The sequence below is a fragment of the Nomascus leucogenys genome, chromosome 4 (assembly GCF_006542625.1).
Source record: "Nomascus leucogenys isolate Asia chromosome 4, Asia_NLE_v1, whole genome shotgun sequence".
Taxonomy (NCBI): domain Eukaryota; kingdom Metazoa; phylum Chordata; class Mammalia; order Primates; family Hylobatidae; genus Nomascus; species Nomascus leucogenys.
Genome location: NC_044384.1, coordinates 106726555 through 106742448, shown reverse-complemented (window position 1 = coordinate 106742448; position 15894 = coordinate 106726555). Strand labels below are relative to the sequence as shown.

Sequence of the window (15894 nt, the reverse complement as noted above, 5' to 3'; positions counted from 1 at the left end):
CATTTCACACAGGTCCATAAGGAGCCTTATATCACTCGAGGCTTATGTGAGTTGGGAATGGGCTGTAGATGGGATAAATTGAACTGCAGATGATCTGATTAATAGAAATACATTAAATGTTTATTTACCATTTTAAAAATGTTTTCCTTATAAAGGTTAGAAAACGAAAAGCTGCTTGAGAGCAAAGTCTGCCTACAGGATTCCTATGACAACTTACAAGAAATAATGAAATTTGAGATTGACCAACTTTCAAGAAACCTCCAAAACTGCAAAAAAGAAAATGAAACTCTGAAATCTGATCTGAATGTATGTTAAGAAGGGAGTTGGTAATTGGTGAATTTGTCCTGCATCTGTGACTGTCCTTTTGAGTGTAGGACAAGGACTGTCCTTTCCTCCTTCTTTGCTATACTTGCCCACAGTGCCTGCCATGTAGAAGGTACTTGACATGTTCGTTGACTACGCATTACTAGTAACAGTTACTTAAAATCTAATGTTGTCTTTTAGAATTTGATGGAGCTTCTTGAGGCAGAAAAAGAACGCAATAACAAATTATCATTACAGTTTGAAGAAGATAAAGAAAACAGTTCTAAGTGAGTGCTATTTATATTTTCTACTAGTATACTAGAATATTAATTATTACCACATTCTTAATCTTGTTTTTTTTTTTTTTTATTTCCCTGTAAAGAGTTATTTTTTTAAAGCATTCCAAAAGCAACAGCAGGTTCATTTGTATAAATGGCTATGTGGAGAAACTTAATTTTTCAAAACATGTAACAACTAGCTATAGTACTTTTAAATGAATGGCAATTGGTGGTAATCAGAACTCAGGGCCTCTGTAAATAAATCATAGCAAATATATAATAAGATGACTTCTAACTCTTTATTATTGGAAGGAGGAGACAGATTTTTATTTCTGTGTCTACAAATCTTTTTCTACCAGGAATGTCCCCTAACAGGAACGCTGCCATATTTCTTCCCTCTTTCCAGGTTCCTCTGTTTGGTAATCTCAGTGAATCTTTGGGCCTCACTCACTAGGCTGAGAGTCACTCTAATGAGAAGAATTTGTTTATTCAGTAGGTACTTACGGAGTTCTTCCTATGAGGTTGATTTTCTTCTAGGCCCTGGTATACAGTGGTGAACGTAGAGCTTACATCCAGTTGAGAGACAAGCAATTGACATTTACTCATTTATTCAAACATTTATTGATATCCAACAAGCCAGGCACTGATCTGGTGAATGCCAGAACATTTAGAAGTGAAACAGTGAACAAAACATCCCTGTCCTCATGGATTTTAACTTCTAGCACAGGGAGACAGGTAATAAACAAATACTATATGATACATGTTATATTTAGGAGTACTAAACACTCTGAGGAAAAGCAGTCATGGCACAAAAATGGGTTCTCATTGAATAATTGTTGAAGAAATGGGTTCAAATTTCTGATCCCCACTGGAAGGTAATGCCTGACACCAAGGGTGTGCCTAACAAAGTTCATTTGCACTTAATCTCTTCTGTACTAACAGATTCAGTTACTGTTTTCATTGAATGAAGTCAGGGGTAAAAGATAATTATTCTCTTCCAGAGAAATCTTAAAAGTTCTTGAGGCTGTACGTCAGGAGAAACAGAAAGAGATGGCCAAGTGTGAGCAGCAGGTAAATTTCCTGTTACTCTAACTCTAGAATTTGAAGTTTATAACTTTTATTCCTGATACCTAAAAGGCTTATTATAATGATTCAGCTTCCAGATGTTGGAAATTAGTAAGAAAGAAATGGAATTTGGGGCTGGTTCTATTATTTTTAATTTTATTATTTTCTTCTTTTTTTAAGACAGTTTCTCACTCTGTCACCCAGGCTGCAGTGCAGCGGCACAGTGATGGCTCACTGTAGCCTTGACTTCCCAAGCTCAGGTGATTTTCCCACCTCAGCCTCTCGAGTAGCTGGGACTATGGGCATGAACCACTATGCCTGGCTAAATTTTTGTACTTTTTATAGAGATGGGGTTTCACCATGTTGCCCAGGATCGAACTCCTGAGCTCAAGTGATCCACCCACCTTGGCCTCCCAAAGTGCTGGGATTACAGGCATGAGCCTATTGTTTTTCAACTCTTGTTTTTCTAACTCCCAGAGGGTTACAATAATAATTTGTTGGTAGTCTCCTGGTAGCACAAAATCACTGTCTTTCAACCTGATTTATCATTTTCAAGTATTACTCCTAGTGTAGACTCTATAATATGAAAAGCTGCTTTCAACTTGTTTATCTGTGTATGTGGTTAACTTTGTGATTTAATTATTCTTCTAAAAATATTTCTTTTTCACTATAGATGGCAAAAGTACAGAAACTAGAAGAGAGCTTGCTTGCTACTGAAAAAGTGATCAGTTTCTTGGAAAAGTCTAGAGATTCTGATAAGGTTGGTAGAGTTTGAAGCTACATCTCTCTGTGCATTTTCTTATAAATGCTAGTTTAACATTTTGTTCTCCTACCTCTTCTTGCACCTCCAGGGTGACCAATAGATAGTATGAATATTTCTGTATGCAGTTAAGCCTTGTTCATCCTCCAAGGTTGCTAGAGAATGAGGTCTTCCACTTAATTTGCCATGTAACTTCAAGTACAAACTACTGTCACTTTGGATGGCAGTGTTTCTAAAACGCATCCTACCCTTTTAACTAGGATGCTGATATTAGTGTGACCCTTTCTTGTTGACTCTAAGTCCCATGATACAAATTTTCAAATCCCTGGTGTTGACTTTAACTAGAATAATAAAAATAGTATATATGTCCAAGTTTAAAATTAGATATAAAATTCTTCTATGTCTAGCTCATATACATTCATAAAACCAAAACAAATGATTAAATGAAATATTATAGACTGGGCACAGTGGCTCACGCCTGTAATTCCAGCACTTTGGGAGGCCAAGGCAGGTGGATCACCTGAGGTCAGGAGTTCGAGATGAGCCTGACCAACATGGAGAAACCCCATCTCTACTGAAATTACAAAATTAGCCAGGTGTGGTGGCACATGCCTGTAATCCTAGCTACTCGGGAGGCTGAGGCAGGAGAATTGCTTGAACCTGGGAGGCGGAGGTTGCGGTGAGCCAAGATCACACCATTGCACTCCAGTCTGGGCAACAAGAGCAAAACTCTGTCTCAAAAAAAAAAAAAAATTATAAAGCCATTAAAATATAAATTGATGCCAGGCGCAGTGGCTCATGTCTGTAATCCCAGCACTTTGGGAGGCTGTGGCGGGCAGATCACGAGGTCAGAAGATCGAGACCATCCTGGCTAACACAGTGAAACCCCGTCTCTACTAAAAATACAAAAAACTAGCTGGGCGTGGTGGCAGGCGCCTGTAGTCCCAGCTACTTGGGAGGCTGAGGCAGGAGAATGGCGTGAACCTGGGAGGCGGAGCTTGCAGTGAGCCGAGATCGCGCCACTGCACTCCAGCCTGGGCGACACAGCGAGACTCCGTCTCAAAAAACAAAAATATATGTATATATATATGTGTGTGTGTGTGTGTGTGTGTATTACATATATGTATATATATTATATATATATAAATTGATACTAATGTGACATACGATCTTTTACTAAAATAAAATTGACATATTGCCATTAGGAAAGATAAGTGATTTACCATTTAAAAATTTTCTTCTCCTTAATGTCATTGGGTATGAAGATATTATTTCTGTCCTCATCAGAAAGTTGTAGCTGACCTCATGAGCCAGATCCAGGAGCTAAGAACATCGGTCTGTGAGAAAACAGAAACTATAGACACCCTGAAACAAGAACTGAAGGACATAAATGTAAGTTCGATCACCAACAAGATGTTAAATTTGAGCATGAGACATTTCACAGACTTTTCAAGAGTTTAACAGATGCTCCACCAGAAAAAAAGATTCTGTGGTCAAATAAGTTTGGAAATTCTAGTTAACTAAAGCTCAACAGGTTTGTGTGTTTGTAGGACTTGCAGAGTCATTATTATGGAAGTGTGTAGTATGTATCTCTGGGAGACAATGTAGGCTGCAGTGTTTCTCAGGTTTCACTCATCTGGGACAATGTTCTCTGTGCACTGTTTGGGAATGCTGGTATAAACTGGATAAGAAACAGGCTGGTTGCCGGCCGTAACAGTTAAGGCAAATGTGGTGTTTTTTAGTGGCTTTGAGGAAAAAGTAACACAGTAGGACATTGTAGTTAAGTTCAGAGACATTAATAATTTAGAAAGTGAGTTTGTTTCCCCAATGTTGGACATAATATCATTTCCTAAAGTTAACTACTTATTTTGTCAGCATGTATCTTAGTTCATTGTTGATGCTTTTCTCCTCTGGGTCAAGGCGAAGGCTTTTGTCATTCCTCCTCACTCCTCTGCTCTACAGGGAGCTTGCCGCACTCCATGTTTATTTCTGAAGGCAGTAGATGACAAGCCCAATGTTTTTTTCACTGATACTTAGAGGACTTTTCCATTTCTCTTCACCATTCATGCACTTATTCTTCTATTCCTTCAGTCAGCAAGTATTTATTGAATTATCTTGTGTTAATCTTGTCATCACCTTGGAACCCAGACTCATTCTTGTTATTTTAATCTAGAAACAGGTAATAAAATGGCTCTTACAGCATGACTTTCTTTTCTACAGTGCAAATACAACTCTGCTTTGGTTGACAGAGAAGAGAGCAGAGTGTTGATCAAGAAGCAAGAAGTGGATATTCTGGATCTGAAAGAAACCCTTAGGCTGAGAATACTTTCTGAGGACATAGAGGTAGGTATTAATGCATCGCAGCTTCTTTGTTTGCCCTATTACTTGTCAATATCTGTATTTGTGTGTGGAAGTTATTAATAAATACAGGATTTTTAAAGAAATAATTCTTATACAGCTGATGTTCCTCAAGACACTTCACTACACAGGCTCACTCTACCTCTACCTTACTGCCTGCACTTCATGCTGCCACCCTGACTGCTTGCTGTGCCTGAGATACTCCACCCACGTTCACGCTGCCAAACTTCCTCCTCTGGCAGTCTTATACATATACTGTCTCCTTTGAGGAGATAGTATTTGTATACTACTAATGTATTATTGTATAGTGTATAATAATACAAATAATTATGTATAATAATTTCACCAAAAGTACTATATTTTATCTAGCTGATCTATTTTCCATCATTTTTGCTGACACCACGTTAACTTCCTATAACTGACCCCTATAAGGGGAGCAGAGTGGAAACCGCATTTAATTGGATGCAGTGGTAGTAGCAGACAGCAGAAAAGGGCTGTTTAAACAGGCTGATTTCAGGGTTGTCTTTTGCATTTTAGCAAAGATAAGTTTTATTTTTGTTTTTGTTGATGTAAATTTATCTTTTTAAAAATTAAGCAGTACAGGTTAATTTTTAACCTACAGCTAAAGGAAGTTTTTTTGTTGTTGATGATGTGAACTTATCTTTTTAAAAATTAGTATATAAGTCCTTCCTTCCCTCCTTCCTTCCTTCCTTCCTTCCTTCCTTCCTTCCTTCCTTCCTTCCTTCCCTCCCTCCCTCCCTCCCTCCTTCCTTCCTTCCCTCCTTCCCTCCTTCCCTCTTCCTTTCTTTTCTTCCCTCTGTGGCTCAGGCTGGAATCTAGTCGGCTCGCTGCAGACTCCCTGCCTCCGGCTCCGGTGATTCTCCTGCCCCGCCCTGCGGGCTGCCTGGGATTGCCTGCGCGCGCTACCACCGCTGCCTGTTTTTTCTCCTTTGGCTGGAGGCGCGGTTTCGCCATGTTGGCCAGGCTGGTCTGCAGCTCCTGACCCCGAGTGCTCTGCCCGTCTCGGCTTCCCGAGGTGCTGGGACTGCAGACGGAGTCTCGCTCACTCGGTGCTCGGTGTTGCCCGGGCTGGAGTGCAGTGGCGTGGTCTTGGCTCGCTGCAGCCTCCGCCTCCCAGCCGCCTGCCTTGGCCTCCCAGGGTGCTGGGATTGCAGCCCCTGCCCGGCCGCTGCCCAGTCTGGGAGGTGGGGAGCGTCTCTGCCCAGCCGCCCCGTCTGGGAAGTGAGGAGCGCCTCTGCCCGGCCACCCATCGTCTGGGAAGTGAGGAGCACCTCTGCCCGGCCACCCATCATCTGGGAAGTGAGGAGCGCCTCTGCCCGGCCGCCCCGTCTGGGAAGTGAGGAGCGCCTCTGCCCGGCCACCCATCGTCTGGGAAGTGAGGAGCGCCTCTGCCCGGCTGCCCCATCTGGGAAGAAGTGAGGAGCGCCTCTGCCCGGCCGCCCCGTCTGGGAAGAAGTGAGGAGTGCCTCTGCCCGGCTGCCCCGTCTGGGAAGTGAGGAGTGCCTCTGCCCAGCCGCCCCGTCTGGGAAGTGAGGCCCTCTGCCCGGCCACCCATCATTTGGGAAGTGAGGAGCGCCTCTGCCCGGCCGCCCCGTCTGGGAAGAAGTGAGGAGCGCCTCTGCCCGGCTGCCCCGTCTGGGAAGTGAGGAGCGCCTCTGCCCGGCCGCCCCGTCTGGGAAGAAGTGAGGATCGCCTCTGCCCGGCTGCCCCGTCTGGGAAGTGAGGAGCGCCTCTGCCCGGCCACCCGTCTGGGAAGTGAGGAGCGCCTCTGCCCGGCCACCCATCATCTGGGAAGTGAGGAGCGCCTCTGCCCGGCCACCCATTGTCTGGGAAGTGAGGAGCGCCTCTGCCCGGCCCCCCGTCTGGGAAGTGAGGCCCTCTGCCCGGCCACCCATCATTTGGGAAGTGAGGAGCGCCTTTGCCCGGCCGCCCCGTCTGGGAAGAAGTGAGGAGCGCCTCTGCCCGGCTGCCCCATCTGGGAAGTGAGGAGCGCCTCTGCCCGGCCGCCCCGTCTGGGAAGAAGTGAGGAGCGCCTCTGCCCGGCTGCCCCGTCTGGGAAGTGAGGAGCGCCTCTGCCCGGCTACCCCGTCTGGGAAGTGAGGAGCGCCTCTGCCCGGCCACCCATCGTCTGGGAAGTGAGGAGCGCCTCTGCCCGGCCACCCATCGTCTGGGAAGTGAGGAGCGCCTCTGCCCGGCCACCCATCGTCTGGGAAGTGAGGAGCGCCTCTGCCCGGCCACCCATCGTCTGGGAAGTGAGGAGCGCCTCTGCCCGGCCATCCCGTCTGGGAAGTGAGGAGCGCCTCTGCCCGGCCACCCTCGTCTGGGAAGTGAGGAGCGCCTCTGCCCGGCCACCCATCGTCTGGGAAGTGAGGAGCGCCTCTGCCCGGCCGCCCGTCTGGGAAGTGAGGAGCGCCTCTGCCCGGCCGCCCCGTCTGGGAAGAAGTGAGGAGCGCCTCTGCCCGGCCGCCCCGTCTGGGAAGAAGTGAGGAGCGCCTCTGCCCGGCCGCCCCGTCTGGGAAGAAGTGAGGAGCGCCTCTGCCCGGCCGCCCCGTCTGGGAAGTGAGGAGCGCCTCTGCCCGGCCGCCCTGTCTGGGAAGAAGTGAGGAGCGCCTCTGCCCGGGCGCCCTGTCTGGGAAGAAGTGAGGAGCGCCTCTGCCCGGCCGCCCTGTCTGGGAAGTGAGGAGCGCCTCTGCCGCCCCTGTCTGGGAAGTGAGGAGCGCCTCTGCCCGGCCACCCATCATCTGGGAAGTGAGGAGCGCGTCTGCCCGGGCGCCCCGTCTGGGAAGAAGTGAGGAGCGCCTCTGCCCGGCCGCCCCGTCTGGGAAGAAGTGAGGAGTGCCTCTGCCCGGCCGCCCCGTCTGGGAAGAAGTGAGGAGCGTCTCTGCCCGGCTGCCCCATCTGGGATGTGGGGAGCGCCTCTGCCCGACCGCCCTGTCTGGGAGGTCTACCACGGAGGCCAGAAGCAATGTGGGGGCTGGACGTGGTGGCTTACGCCTGTAGTCCCAGCACTCTGGGAGGCCGAGGCGGGTTGATCACTTCGGGCTAGGAGTTCGAGACCAGCCTGGCCAACATGGCGAAACATATGAAAAATACAACAGACAAACCAACCAACCAACCCAGTGACAGCAAAACAGGTCTACCCTGGAGTCATACTCTAATTTTTTCTATTTTCTTCCCTTTCTGATCCTTTATCCCACTTTCTTTTTCTTCCTCTTCCTTCTCCTTCTTTGTCAAATAGAGGATTGAGTTATTATCATTGATCCATATAAAGTCCCTCTCTCATTTATTTTCTTTAATTCTCACTCCCCATTTCTATTCCCCGTCATCCCATGTGCAACCTTCCTAATGTGTTTGATACGCATCTTTTTGTTTGTATGTATTTTTAGAAAATGTTTATTGTTTTGTGTGCAAAAAAAAATTTAAAAAAAAGATTAGTGTATAAGCTAGGACCAATATGGATTTTCTTCCAGCCCTTCCTATTCCTCAGCTGCCCCCATGTTATTAGTTTCTTGTGTAACTTTCAAGAGATATTTTAAGCAATCCTACATACTTTTAGCCTTACTTTTTTCCCACACAGATGATAACCTATTGTATAAACTGTTCTGTATTTGCTTTAGAAATAAAGGGGTTTTGGCTAACCTATGCTACCCGTGAAACAAATTCAACAAATATTGAATCCACCTACTATACAACCTGTACCCGGCCTGTCATTTGGGAATGGAAAGATGATTGAAAAACAGTTACTTACATCAAAGCATGCATTCTAGCTTAAGAGATATGTGTAATATGATGTAATAACCTGGGGGCACAGAAAAGGGAGGAAGGGGAGTAATTCTGCCAGGGGAAATTCTAAAGACCTCCTCAGAAGAGAGAGTATTTGTACACAACTTTGCCAGAGAGGGAAGCTTGGCAGTGTGAACGTGTGTGGAGTGTACCAAGCACAGCAAGCAGTCAGGGTGGCCAACACAAGGTGCTGGCAGTGAAGTGGAGGCAGACTGAGCCTGTGTAGTCAAGTGTGTTAAGGAACATCAGCTGTATCTTTTAGGAAACCAAAACTGCATAGACATTGAACCCAGGCAGAAGGTCATGAGGTCTGAGCCAAGAAATGCTAGTGGGGATAGGGGATGAGATAGAGTTGGGAAGTGTTTCAGAGCTACAGGTGACAGTTGTTGGTGTCCAGCTGGATATGTACCATGAAGGGAAGAAGCAGTCGGAGTGGGCACCAAGCTTTCTAGCCTGGAGGACTGAATGGTTCTGTGCACATTTCAGATGGAAAGAATAGAGGCCCATGGAAAGTTAATGAGATGCATTTTATACATACCAGGTTTGAATTTTAAGGACCCGTGGGGTAGATATCCAAGATGGCTATTCCCAGTAATTTGTATTTATATCTTGCTACATTGCAGAAAGGATTTGAAGCTACTAACACACATAAGATATAAGATTAAAATAGGCCAGATGTGGTGGCTCACACCTGTAATCCCAGCATTTTGGGAGGCCGAGGTGGGTGGATCATTTGAGGTCAGGAGTTCCAGACCAGCCTGGCCAACATGGCAAAACCCCATCCCTACTAAAACTACAAAAATTAGCCGGGTGTGGTGGTGCATGCCTGTAATCCCAGCTATTCAGGAGGCCAAGGCAGGAAAATGGTTTGAATCCAGGAGGCAGAGGTTGCAGCAAGCTGAGATCATGCCACTGCACTCTAGCATGGGCGACAGATCAAGACTCCATCTCAAAAAAAAAAAAAAAAAGATTAAAGTAGACAACAAAAATTAGAATAAAAGGAAAGTAAGGGTAGAATAGTAACAAGTTATTAAGAGCACAGATTATGGAGTTGGAATTCTAGCTGTGTGACCTTGGTGAAGTTAAATTTCTCCCTGTACTTCATTTGCCATATCTGTAGAGATAACAGTACTTCCTACTGCATAAGGCAGTGGTCCTCAGCCTTTTTGGCACCAGGGACCAGTTTAGTGGAAGACAATTTTTCCTTAGACCAGGAGGGTGAGGGGGGCTGGTTTCTGGATGATTCAAGCACATTACATTTACTGTGTACTTTATTATTATATTTACATTGTAATATATAATAAAATAATTGTACAACTCACCATAATGTAGAATCAGTGGGAGCCCTGAGCTTGTTTTCCTGCAACTAGATGGTCCTATCCAGGGGTGATGGGAAATAGTGACAGATCATCAGGCATTAGATTCTCACAAGGAGTGCCCAAACGAGATCCCTGGCATGCAGTTTGCAATAGAGTTCATGCTTCTGTGAGAATCTAATGCTGCCACTGATTTGACAGGAGGCGGAGCTCAGGCAATAATGTGAGCGATGGGGAACAGCTGTAAATACAGATGAAGCTGCGTTTGCTTTCCTTCTGCTGTGCAGCCCAGTTCCTAACAAGCCACAGACTGATACCAGTCTGTGGCCTGGGGGCTGGGGGCCACTGGCATAAGGTGTTGTAAAGATGAACTGAGGTAATACATGGAAAGTGCTTAGAACTGTGTCTGGCTCCTTGTAACTGCTCAATATGTGTCAGCTGGAAATAGTTTTAGCAAGCCAATTGAAAAGTTAGTACACAGAAGCCACAACCTAGGGTCCCCTATAAAGTATAAGATGATGGGCTAAAAATTCAGTTTCATACTGACTATTGACAAAGTAAAAAGGAAATCTCGCTATTTGAGTGGGTAATGAAAACTCATGCCTGTTTACCTAAAAGCTCTTCCTTCCTTCCTTGCTTTCTTGTTTCTTCTTAAAAATAAAACGTGACTATGAATATTATATTTAGATTTAAATATCGTATTTTAGATTCATACATTTTAGATTCAAGTGGAATTGACCCTATAAACAGCTAATTCACATTCCCTTTGTACTTATCTTCAGTCTTTATTAACTAAAATTTAGTTTTATGGCTATGGTTTGTGAATTGTTTAGTATATTCAAATTGTTCACATATCAATGTTTTTCAACAATATGAGTACTTAGCCAGTGCAGTAAAATGGAAATACTAAGTGGGATACAAATATTATAAAAACTGAGAGAAAGTGACTGTTATTTGCAGATGGTCATGAGTGTCTACATGGAAACTCCAAAATACTGTCTGAATATTTATTAGAATATTGAGTTTAGTAATCAGGTATAAATTAGTCTTAAAAATAATATTTACTATATGCCATTAATAACCATTTAACAATATTGGAACTAAAAAATTCCATTCACAAAAACAACCAAAAGTATTAAAACCTTAGGAGAGAGTTTGTACCAACTGTTAAGGACATAAAACTTCTCTAAGGGATATTAAAAGAAATTGAATATTAAAGAAAGAATAGCTTTACTGGGGCCGGACACCATGGCTCACGCCTGCAATCTCAGCACTTTTTGGGAGGCCGAGGTAGGTGGATCACAAGGTCAGGAGATCGAGACCATCCTGGTTAACATGGTGAAACTCCGTCTCTACTAAAAATACAAAAAAAAAAAAAAAATTAACTGGGCGTGGTGGCACGTGCCTATAGTCCCAGCTACTCGGGAAGCTGAGGTAGGAGAATTGCTGGAACCTGGGAGGCAGAGGTTGCAGCGAGCCAAGATTGCGCCACTGCACTTCAGCTAGGGCGACAGAGCAATACTCCATCTCAAAAAATAATAATAAAGAATAGCTTTATTATAGATTATTATAATATATAATGTTATAATTAAAATAATATATAATATTAAATAAACAGTTTAAAAACATAACAGGAGCTTTTAAAAGTTCTCTTTCACAGAAATAATATAGTGTATCAAAATCTTAGGGAGAATATTTGACAATTGTTAAGAACATAAAACTTTCCAAGCAACATGAAAAGAGACTTCAATAAAAGGATCTAAAGGGAGACTTGGACAGGAAGACCCTGTCATTTTAGAAACAGAAATTTATGGAATTCCACTTCAAATCCCAATTTATTTATTTATTTATTTTTTGAGACAGGGTCTTGTTTTGTCACCCAGGCTGGAGTGTAGTAATGCGATCATGGCTCACTGCAGCCTTGAACTCCTGGGCTTAAGTGATCCTGCCACCTCAGCCTCCTAAGTAGCTGGGACTACAGATGTGCACCACCACGCCTGGCTAATTTTTGGTATTTTTTTGTAGAGATGAGGTTTCACTATGATGCCCACACTGGTCTCGTACTCCTAAACCCAAGTGATCCTCCCCTGCCTCAGCCTCCCAAATTGCTAGGATTACAGGTGTGAGCCACCATGCCTGGCCTCAAATCCCAATATAAAAAACTGATGATTTTAAGGTTCCTTTGAAAAAAATACACAAGATTTACCAACAAAACTTAGAAAAACAATAATGCAGAGAGATTTGTAAGCTAAATGGTAACCATATCCAGTGTTGGACTGATAATAGAGAGATCATTGCAACAACTTTGAACATCCACAAATAGACAGCAGTGCATATGAAGGAATTTAGTGTAATGGTAAAGGAAGTATTTCTCAACAGTGAAGAAAGAGTGGGTTTAGTCAATATATGTGTTGGGAAAAATTGTCTGACCAATTTGAAAAGATATCAAAGCCAAAACAATTTTTACATGGATTAGAGTTCTGTGCAAATGATGACATCATAGAAGTACTAGAAAATAAAAATACAAGCCAGGCATGGTAACGCACACCTGTAGTCCCCAGCTACTCAGGAGGCTGACGTGGGACGATTGCTTGAGTCCAGTAGTTCAAGTCCAGCCTGGGTAATGTTGCAAGAGCCCCCATCTCTAAAAAAACAAAAGGAGGGATGGGCACGGTGACTCACACCTGTAATCCCAGAACTTTGGGAGGCCAAGGCAGGTGGATCACTTGAGGCCAGGAGCTCAAGACCAGCCTGCCCAACATGACAAAACCCCGTCTCTACTAAAAATACAAAAATTAGAAAAATCAGCCAGGTGTGATGGTATACACCTGTAATCCCAACTACTCAGGAGGCTGAGGCATGATAATTGCTTGAACCTGAGAGGTGGAGGTTACAGTTGGATGAGATCACACCACTGCACCCCATCTGGGTGACAGAGCAAGACTATGTCCAAAAAAATAAATATATAAATAATTTTTTTTTTAAGGAGAAGAAAAAATACAAATACATAAAAAAATCTTGAGATTATGTGACTCTTTGAAAATATCTTGATATAAAGATTAGAACTCATAAGGGAAGATTATACAATATTAAAAACAAAAATTCTAACAACAGATGGGGAAAATATTTGCAACTGATGACAAAGTATTTTACCACCTTAATTTATCCGTCAGGAGAAGGATAGAAACATGGCTGGTGGAAAATGGACATAGGTAGCTCCCCAAAGAAGGAATATAGTGGCACAAGACTTCTTTGGAATCAGAGACATGCAAATGTTCCTGAAACATCATGAGTTCAGCCTAGGTCTGGTTGCTTACCACACAGAAAGCCAATCACTGAGTCAAGGAGTATTGCCAGTGAAGAAGACTTTAAATGAGTGCCATAGCCAAGATAGGAGATCAGTCTCAAATCCTTCTCCCTGACTGACTAAAATTGGGAGTTTATATAGCAAGAAAGGTAACCATGTGTAGAAAAGCAGGAATTAGGGAGGGGTAAGGAAAAGGAGTTGCTTAACAGGAAACAGGTTGTCAGTTAGGTAGCCATGACAGGTGAGGGGCCTGGCATCTCATTTGTCCAGTTGCCATGATCTGGTAAGTTTCAGTTCCTTGATCTTGTCTGGGATGCTTGATGGTTGGTTCCCTGAGAAAGGAACTCAGATAAGACAAATGTAACTTTCTTAAGTTTTAAGACTGGGAGGGCCAATTTCTATGTTTATTCAAAAGAAACCATAAACATCAGTTCTAGGGGACAGTTGGGCCAGTTTCACAAATTAAAATAAGAGCTATTTTCTAATCTTATAACTGGTAAAGCTTAAGACCCAAGGAAGATGTGCAGACAAGGATGATTACTCAAATTTCTGGAGGAGTTTATGTTCAGCCTTTGGGGAGGTAGTCTGGTAATATGTAGCCTTATATTTTTTACATATCCTTTGAGTTTGCACTTTTAAAAATTCAGCCTAGAGAAATAATCTAGCTATAAGAATGAAGTGCATAGAATAGTGAAAAATTCAAATCAACCAAAATATTTAGTGATGGATTAAATTGTGGTACATCCATAAGGTGAAATGGAGTCCACACAGTGAAAAGAGTGAGTACATGCAAAAATGTTTGTGATGTGTCAAGTTTTCTAAAAGTGTGTGTTTTTATGTGTGTATATATATCTGAGTGTGTATATCCATGTATATGTACATGTATATGTACACACATATGTGTGTGTGTGTGTATATATATATATATACGCACACACATACCTACATACATACATGTACATTTGGAAAGGAGAAGGATAAGCAGTATCTGCTCTAATTTGGGAGGAATTACATATACTGTGTACATAGAAATTATGTATGCAACCTATAGGACTTCTAATTTTCTGTGCCACTTTCCACAAACCTACTTCCTGAAACTTTGATGGTCTATGACAATGAATCACAATCTGCCGCAAACTGCCCAGCTCCTCCCCAGCTGGCTGATGGAGGCTCGTCTTTACAGCTGTTTACTTTCCAGTATATAAAGGACTAGAGTCAATTGGTGAGACAACAAGTAACCAAGAGACCTTTGAGTCCTCCCCAGGAGAGAGAGATTGGCTTTGAGATCCTGGGGGTGAGGGGAGAATGCAATTAAACCTCAAACCTAGAGTACAGTTAAACCTCAATTGGGATACCTGTATACGTTTACAGTAATAATGTTAATCTCTAGACCTGTTCATCTAAATATTAACTGCTTACTTTGTCTTAGAATGGATTAGCACACAAGCAAAAGAAATAGGTTTTTACATAAAACTTCCTTAGTCTGTTAAAAGTTGTACATAGTAATGATTTGGGAATCCTTATTGGAATACCACAATTAAGAAACTGTGGTGATTGTCTCCTAACAGAGGGATATGCTCTGTGAGGACCTGGCTCATGCCACTGAGCAGCTGAACATGCTCACAGAGGCCTCAAAAAAACACTCGGGGCTGCTGCAGTCTGCCCAGGAAGAACTGGCCAAGAAGGAAGCCCTGATTCAGGAACTTCAGCACAAGGTGAGATACACACAGGTGTCACTCAAGATGAGAGACAGGAGGCCAAGTGCAGTGGCTCATTCCTGTAATCCCAGCATTTTGGGAGGCCAAGGTGGGCGGCCCCCTTGAAGGAAGGAGTTCGAGAGCAGTCTGGCCAACATGGTGAACTGAAACTCTGTCTCTACTAAAAATAGAAAAGTCAGCTGGGTGTGGTGGCGCTCACCTGTAATCCCAGCTACTTGGGAGGCTGAGGCACAAGAATTGCTTGAACCTGGGAGGTGGAGGTTGCAGTGAGCCAAGATTGCACCACTGCACTCCAGCCTGGGTGACAGAGTGAGACCCTGTCTCAAAAAAAAAAAATGGGGGACAGGAGGAATCCACAGTTGAGGTTGTCATGACATTCCTGCACTGGCCAACTTCTCCATGTACATAAGGGGAGGCTAATGGAATGTCCTCACCTGGACTGAGACTTGCTCAGCTGCCTCCCACCCACCTTAGGTCCTTGACACATGGCAACCAGTTCTAACCACTCCAGTGAGGTTATGCCTGACTTTTATCATATTTTTGGTGGTGGTTGTTGTCATTTTATATTTTGTATTTTTGTCGGATGACCGTTTTGTTACTTGTGAAACTTGGAACATTTTTAAAAGTATAAATAAATTTGTGAGAGAAAAGGAGATGGGGCCGGGCGCGGTGGCTCACACCTGTAATCCCAGCACTTTGGGAGGCCGAGGCGGGTGGATCACGAGGTCAGGAGATCAAGACCATCCTGGCTAACACGGTGAAACCCCGTCTCTACTAAAAGTACCAAAAAAATTAGCCGGGCGTGGTGGCCGGCGCCTGTAGTCCCAGCTACTCGGGGAGGCTGAGGCAGGAGAATGGTGTGAACCCAGGAGGCGGAGCTTGCAGTGAGCCGAGATCGCGCCACTGCACTCCAGCCTGGGCGACAGAGAGAGACTCCATCTCAAAAAAAAAAAAAAGAAAGAAAAGAAAAGGAGATGATGATTGG

The 15894-nt window shown here is 43.9% G+C and overlaps 1 protein-coding gene across 2 annotated transcripts in view; it reads left to right on the top strand.

Moving 5' to 3' along the window:
- Positions 1–15894, top strand: part of KIF15 (kinesin family member 15) — an 89441-nt gene that overhangs the window by 59738 nt on the left and 13809 nt on the right. For both annotated transcript variants that reach the window (XM_030811982.1, XM_030811983.1), the window contains 7 exons: positions 156–306; positions 505–590; positions 1583–1652; positions 2320–2406; positions 3694–3798; positions 4627–4749; positions 14760–14906. In XM_030811982.1, coding sequence (XP_030667842.1) covers positions 156–306; positions 505–590; positions 1583–1652; positions 2320–2406; positions 3694–3798; positions 4627–4749; positions 14760–14906 — 769 coding nt within the window. The remainder of the gene's footprint in view (positions 1–155; positions 307–504; positions 591–1582; positions 1653–2319; positions 2407–3693; positions 3799–4626; positions 4750–14759; positions 14907–15894) is intronic.